Genomic DNA, 7,799 nt, shown 5'->3' on the forward strand with positions numbered 1-7,799 from the left:
TGTGGACAAAAGGATCTTATCCCTCGGCAGGGGGGAGCGGAGGAGTCCTGTAAGCCAATCGTGGTCTGGCAGTTACCTCTGGAATTGGCTGGAACGTTAGTGCTTACGCCCCAGCTGTCTTCTCTGTAGTATGGTGGTGATGGAAAACCCTCGTCTGTTCAGGCTGTAGTGGGTCACTGGGTCTCCCAGCCCCGGGGAGGGGAACAGCCCGGTGCTGTTGCCTCCTTTGCCTCTTCGGGTGTAGTCGGTTCTTCCCTCTATTGGTTTCTTCTGGATAACTGCAGAACCTCTTAGGACTCTCCGTTTGGCAGAGTGTGGTCTTCGCTTGTTGAACAAAGTCAGAAAAAGACTTTGCTTCCAACGATGTCCTCAGCGATCTCTGGAGCCTAAGTCCCGCGTCGTCTTCCCGTCTCTTGGGCAAAAGAGGAAGGTGAAGATTCTTCAGAACTCCGGCCAAGTTCCCTTTGCAGCTTCTTCTTAGCAGCTCCGGCGAACGACTCCCCTATAATGTCTCTGCTCTCCCATTCTTATACTCTCTCCAGACACACAAAACTGGCTAGGTACGCCCTCTGACACCGTCTAACTTATGCAATCAACTTTGTCATCACATACAGTTGTAATACAGAAGTCATGTTGTTACAGCAAATACACAGTGTCCACATTCTGTTTAACACACACACATTTCAGCCCACCCTTTTGGGTTTTTCCCAAACTTCCCTTTTTTCTGAGGAGGCTGCAATGTCATTGTGGCTGCCGAGTCATGGTGACTGTTGTTTACTGCACTTCTGCTTTCTTAAGGCCTGGACACACAAGCCTATGAGGCCTGTACGCACACACAGAGCCTAAACAAGGATTACTTCACACAGAATCACTTCTTAAATCATTCTTCTCAATCTGAACATAATAAATCATCTGAATCATTACTTTTAATCAGATCAACACTTCAAAAAATATATATGTATTTTAGCAAGCATAATCATATGATTAACGTATAATGTTCCTTCTTAAGGTCTTTATTTGTCTGCTTCAAAACCTTTGTTACCTTAGCCTGAGTCCTCTCTGAGACCTCAACATCTGCATTTCACTTGACAGTGTGTAATAATGAACCCAGAAATGTGAGTCGCGCTGTGTACGTTAAAGCCGTGTACAGAGAACGGATGGATGAATATTCGTTGTTTGTCGGACAAATGTGTTTATATTACCCGCTGTGGTAATCACATCTGAAAGTGGTTTATACCGGCGGATTCATGAGAATCTAAGCTTTCCATCGGTGTATAATGTTTCTATCATCGAGTTGGCAGTGTCGTTCTATTTCGGAAAATGCTTATGCAGATATCAAAACGGCCCGCCCGCTGGCCGCTGAACTGTAACGGGTTAAATGACAAATGCAGAGAGAGTCTTCTTCCTGAAGGGGTTTCCTGAAAACAGGAGTTATGGAGTCATGGAGAACTGAACTATCTTTATGATATTTTTAGCTGAAAAATTGAAAGACACATTCTGGGGACATGAAACTTTCATTAATTTGCTGAGAAGGGACACAATGCATAATTCAGGACAATTTTATATTAAACCATGCCTAAACAGCAGTGGGTACAGTCATTTATTAGATTTTAATGCATGTTTAGAAATATCAGTAAAATAAGTTAATAATGGGGATTTCAGCTGACATGAAACATTCATTACAAGTTGCCCAATTAAACAGAATTCCTGAAGATCTTTCTCCATTTTTCTCTTGTAGATGGGCTTGTTTCTTCTTTTTTTGTTTGTTTGTTTGATGATTTTGGCAGTCTGGTTTTGTTCCTGCCTTCTTCTCATTTTCTCTTTTGTTACTTACTGCGACATTTCAAAAATTTGCTTAACCATTGTATGGAAACACAGCTTACGTCTACACACGAGGTGTTCAGGTGCAGTATTGAGATGTAGGTCACTTGTACTCCCTCCAAACAACAGTCAGAGACCGCATGACACCCACTCTTTCTCAGCCAGCATTAGAAGGCAGCATTAATCATATTTCCCTGATACTGATTCGCTCCACCCAACTTCTTCTGTACATAGCTGGGCTGTGTGCAAACAGACGGGGTCACTGCTGAAGTCCTTTTTGACTTCACACCTGCCGATATCATATTCAAACACTGAGCCGCGGTGCTGAGGACAGGCAGAGCTACAGTTGCTTCCAGCAGCAGAGAAAATACATCAGCATGGCAGCCACCATGTGTCAGGTGATGGGCTTCGTCCTGAGTTTGATAGGAGTAGCAGGAATAATCGCAGCGACAGGGATGGACCAATGGGCCACACAAGACCTCTTTGACAACGTTGTGACGGCCGTGTATTCGTACTCGGGTCTGTGGAGGTCCTGTGTCAGACAGAGCTCCGGCTTGACAGAGTGCCGGCCGTATTTCACCATTCTGGGCCTGCCAGGTGCGTTTTTAGTTATTACTGGTAGCACACATTGAGATGAATGAAGGGAACATACTTTATGGATTATTGGATTGGTTGGGTGCAGTTTCTGATAAGCAGTTTGATGATCAAGTTGCTTAAAAATGAATCCTCTGAACCTCTGTTTCTGGTCGTTTTTCACCCCTGCCACTTTTTTTACTTTCTATGAGCTAAATTTTCACTGCAATATAAAGTCCAGCACCTCTATGGAAACAGCACAACCATGTCTAGAAGCTGAGAGAACTCGAAAATATCCTTTGTACAGTATAAAACTATTCCAATGCCACAAATCATTAAAAGAAATGAAATTCAAATTTTTTTAAATTTATTTTTGAAAATTTTGACCAAAAACATGTAGAGCATGTTTCCAAGGCCGGCTGCTATTACTGGGGACAAACGGTGTCTCTACATACTGTAGACATTACCTACTTACATTTTAGTGTTCCCATACTTGTCTTTTATCTGCTCTGTGTAAACGCTACCTGCCGTTCATCTGAAAAGTACCTGAAGACATTTTTTGCAAAGTGCTGTCAGAGCAAATGGTTCATTTTTGGCTTATTTTAAATGAGACATCTAGAATAAAGTGATTTTGATTAATTGTCCTGGCTTTAAGCTCAGATTTGGTTAATTTTCTTGAAGACACAGCACACCTGAGATTAATTGGTTCAAGGACTGTAAAAAGGTTGAAAATCTGGTGACTTTTTCTGTTTTTGCAGTTAATGGCTGATAAATGACACCATTTTGAGGATTTTTTTTTTTTTTTTTGAAAACAGCTTCCTTTTTAAACCCACTAGTATTTCAGAAAGTTAATGGATTCAGAAAATAATACCTCAAGTCTTGTGAGGCCTGTGTTTCTGTATAATGACGGAAAAATAATGTTCAGTCAGACCACACCCTCTTTATGAAGGAGGGGACACTCTCATTGCCACAGTGTCCCGAAACCAGGAACAAAGTTTTCGGTAAACATCTGATAAGGTCAGTTCCATGTTGACACATAGCTACTTAACAATACGCACCAGCGCTGCCATTTCATGACTTAGTTTGAGCGGGACATCGTAAAATGGCTGCCTCACTGCTTCAGTTAACAGGATTCATGTTGTCTGCGTTGGGCCAATTTTTAATATCAGCCGCGACTGCCATGGACATGTGGAGCTTACAGGACCGATCCTTTACAGTTGTAACAAATGTTTACACCTATTCTGGTCTGTGGAAGTCATGTGTAGGGACTTCGTACGGCACCACATCGTGCAGGCCTTATTTTACCATACTGGGACTGCCAGGTAAGAGAATTACACTCAGAGAGGAAAAAGACATTTATCAAACATTTCTCCACATGTCGGATTAGGGAAAGCATTTTCCAAAGGACCCTGGAAGGTACTTTAGAATATTTGGGAGGTTTTAGGACAGATTTTCTCCATTTCCAGCCTCCCCACCTCCCCCCTTCTCCTCGCGGAAAAATGCAGTCGACTGCAGAAAAGATGGTGTCTCTCCGGAATCAAATGGAAATTTGATGAGACATCCAAAGCTTAGCTGAGCAAGCACAAGCTTTACCAGAGTGTCACACAATGTAAAGTACATTTCCACACTCTGTACTTAACAGCTGAATGTAGTGTAGAGCATATTGTATATAAGGTCTTAAAGGCTTAAATCTAGAATAATACAGGTACAATATCTCAGGACACTGTAAGATTTAGTTCAATATGTTTCACCACATGGTGCTTTGAGTTATAAGTTTTTAAATCACTGCTGCAATGTGCTTTTTTCTTTCTTTTTTTTAAACTTTAATTGAAAGTGAATGCCGTGAGTGTTGAGCCCTCTAAGCCTCTTTGAAAGTCTACTCTTGACGCACGTGCATCAGTAGAACGAATATTATTTATTATTGCTGGAGATTTTGACCCCTCAGTTTCAGGAGTATTTCATTTGTGGCTTGAGAAGTTCTTCCTGTGTTTATGCGTTTCTATTAACACTATGTATATTTAATGCATTTCTGTGAGCATGTGCCATGCACCTTTTAGCTTTACTTTTTGGATTTATCATCCTGTAAAGCACCTTGAACTGCTTTTGTGTGAAACATGAACTCAGTTAAGATTAAAAAAGTCTGTAATTAACTTTGCTTTCATATCAGAGATCACATGTAAGAAAAGCAAGTTCTTTTTTTTAAATGAAGAAATCTCTTGTGTCTTTGAGTCAGACAACATCTTGTAGTGGAAATTTTGATTAACAATTGACCTGTTACTGATGAAAGAAAACATGGAGACTTTTTCTTTTTAAAAAAAAATGAAAATAGGAGGCTATTTGGAAGTTTGTAGTGGCAGTGATGGAAAAAGTATCATCAGCTCCGTGTAATTTAAATATCAAAATTCAAAGAATCGTCCTTTTCGGGGTCATGTTGAGGAATTCATTTGAACAACCTGTTCTACTGTTGATTATTTCCTGTTAAAATATACAGGAGTGCATTGCATTAATAAATAAATATGATAACTTGAACATATGTAACTCAAGGTCTTAATCACAAAATAGGACCTTCAGTCTGATTGTCTTTTGTTGCATATAATGTGCTTCTATAGAAAAGTTGTGAAGTGTGAAGTAGCACAACCATCTGAGTATATTAGTTGGGTTTTCAATGTGCTCAATAGATTGCTATTTAATTTGACAAGCAGATTGTCAGACTGAAATCGATAACTTGTGACTTTCAGCTCTGCTCCAGGCCGTCCGGGCCTTGATGATCGTCGGCATTGTTCTCGGAGCTATCGCCTCCTTCATCGCCATATTCGCGCTGAAGTGCTTGAAAATGGGAAACATGGAGGACAACATCAAGGCCACGATGACTCTGACAGCCGGGATCATGTTCGTCGTCGCAGGTGTGGTGATGCTTTGTTCTGTCTTTAGCTCTGAACATGCTGCAGAACTGTTTTGTACTGATTCCTCAACATTTTTTAGGTGTCTGTGGCATCGCTGGAGTGTCGGCATTTGCTAACTTGATTGTGCAAAGTTTTCGGTTCACGACGTACGCCGAGGGTGGATTTAACACGTATGGAACAGCCAACGTTGGTGGACTAACAGGATCTCTGACTCCGAGGTAAAAGTCAAGTCAAATTGAAAGACAACAACCATAAGAAAAAAGTTGGGGATCCTATTTAGCATTTTTCTTTAACAAAAAAAATAAAGATTGCATTCAACATTACAAAAATGTCTGTGCAAAAAAAAAAAAATCTATGTGAAAGTGCATCTTAAAAGCGCATTTTCTATTTCAGTGACAGAAGTATTGCACAGATATAAACCAAACTGTTAAAAATTAATACAGTTTAAGGAGGTCATCCCTCACATTGGGATTTCCATCGGCGCCCAAATTATTTCTTGTCTGTACCACAGAAAATCTACCCAGGAATTAACCCTCTCACATTTTTTATTGCAATACAATGTTGTGAACTCTGTGGAAAAAGAACAACCATGACTAGAAGTAGAAAGAAATCGCAAGTGTATTTTGTGCATTACAACACAGTTACAATGCTAACAATGTCAAAATGTGAACTTCTTTGATCATTTATGTTACAAAAATTTTATTTCTATGTGCTCACATTTGTTACCAGTCTTGGAAAATGGAATGCAATAAATATTTTACTCCTAACATTTTTAATGCCATTTTAAACCCATCCGTGGAATTTACGTGTTTTACCTACTAAAACATATTCAAAAGTGTTTTACTGTAACTGTTGTGTTCTTTCAGGTACACGTTTGGCCCTGCTCTGTTCGTGGGTTGGATCGGTGCAGCTATCCTGCTTATTGGAGGCATCATGATGTGCCTGGCCTGCCGTGGAATGGTTCCCGACAGAAAGCAACGGTAAACAGCTGCCTTTTGTGACCTTCAGCAGGACATTTAGGAACAGCAGCCTCCCTCCTCCTACAGTAACAAAGATGAGAAAGCTGATAAAATGAACAGACCAGAGCACAACATGCTAAACATTGTTGTACAACATATTAAATATTAATATATTTTATATTAAGCTTCTGAATCCTAGAACCTGCCAGCAACTGAACACCATATTGTCTTTAAGAAACTCCCCAAAGGCCCGATTTATCAGCCAGAAACTGTTAAAGCAGGAATAGAAGAATCATTTGGTTTTAAACTTTCTGACGGTCCCTAAACTACTAATCTAATTCCATTCAGTTAGGAAACTTAAAACTGTGATATTTCATCAAAAATCATTTTATCCTATGTTATTCATTTATAAATTCACAAAAAATTTACTTTTTGCACCAGATTCTGCAAAATTCTTCACTCAACTACTGAGCCACTGTTTCCCAGAATTGGTAATAACTTTGGGCACTTTTTTGACACATTTTAACTTTGGTGCAGTCCTTTATATTTCAGTTAAAAAAAAGTCCTCAGTAATTAAAGATGTGACAGGAGCAAAACAAATGAGAGAAACTGCTTGAGATTCAGAGGGTTAATTATCCCTAGAGACAAAATATCCAGAGATGGTGGTTAAGGCTGGAGCAGGTGTGAATCTCTTATGAATTACTCCAATCTCACCTTTGTGCTGTTATTTCTTTTATTTACGTATTTATGTGAACGCTTCCTCAGGTACGACGGGATGGCCTACAAAGCTGCTTCTCAGCACACGATGTACAAGTCTGACACCAGATCTCGGCCCGTCTACAACGACTCCTACAAAGCTCAGAGTGTGGATGGAAGGCAGTCGAACCAGAGGTTTGACTACGTGTAGAAACATGCCAGCCTTGTAATTACTTTTTTTATATTCTGCAGTGCTAAGAAGACTTTCTGATGGACCTATTGTAAAAGATGGACGTGGTCTCTGGGTCTGAAAAGTAAATCCAATGTTAAAGTGACTTCAATCTGCATTTCTTCTAACTGCCAGCAGGAGGCGACTCCTCTGGTGGCAAAAAGAAATCTGATTGTATAGAAGTCTATGAGAAAATCAGTGTAACTCCTCATGTCACCTTTCCCTTTGTAAACATTTTATTGATCAGTTAATGGTCTGAGTCTCCAGTTTCGGATCATTTTCAATACAGCACAATGTTCGTTTCATAAATTATGGTCCAATTTAAAGTAAAATAGACGATAAATCAGAAAATATTTTAGAGCAGCAATGACCAAAATCCAGTCTTCAAAGATGACATCGCAGTGGCTCCATCCATGTTCATATGCAGTCTGTGGTTTTTTTCCTCATTTTTTAAGCAAACATTCATTGGAAGCGCAGTTATTTTTTTTATTTCTCTCTACTTTCATTTCATAGCAAATTTGAGTTCTAATTGTATTGTTAAATAGCAAAGTGTAATCACAGTTATAAAATAGTTATGTCATTTGTGCTGTGTCTGTGTCAAATAAAATGTCATTCTTA

At 39.6% G+C, this 7,799-nt stretch overlaps 1 protein-coding gene across 1 annotated transcript; it reads left to right on the forward strand.

The window, feature by feature from the left end:
- The first annotated feature begins 2,145 nt into the window (after positions 1-2,145).
- On the forward strand, positions 2,146-7,799 carry LOC110949761 (claudin-18). Its single transcript, XM_022191979.2, has 5 exons — positions 2,146-2,418; positions 5,133-5,297; positions 5,377-5,515; positions 6,164-6,277; positions 7,022-7,799. The coding sequence occupies exons 1-5, from the start codon at positions 2,199-2,201 to the stop codon at positions 7,161-7,163; spliced, it is 780 nt and encodes a 259-aa protein (XP_022047671.1). The 5' UTR covers positions 2,146-2,198; the 3' UTR covers positions 7,164-7,799.

This window comes from Acanthochromis polyacanthus, chromosome 4 (genome assembly GCF_021347895.1).
Source record: "Acanthochromis polyacanthus isolate Apoly-LR-REF ecotype Palm Island chromosome 4, KAUST_Apoly_ChrSc, whole genome shotgun sequence".
Classification (NCBI taxonomy): domain Eukaryota; kingdom Metazoa; phylum Chordata; class Actinopteri; family Pomacentridae; genus Acanthochromis; species Acanthochromis polyacanthus.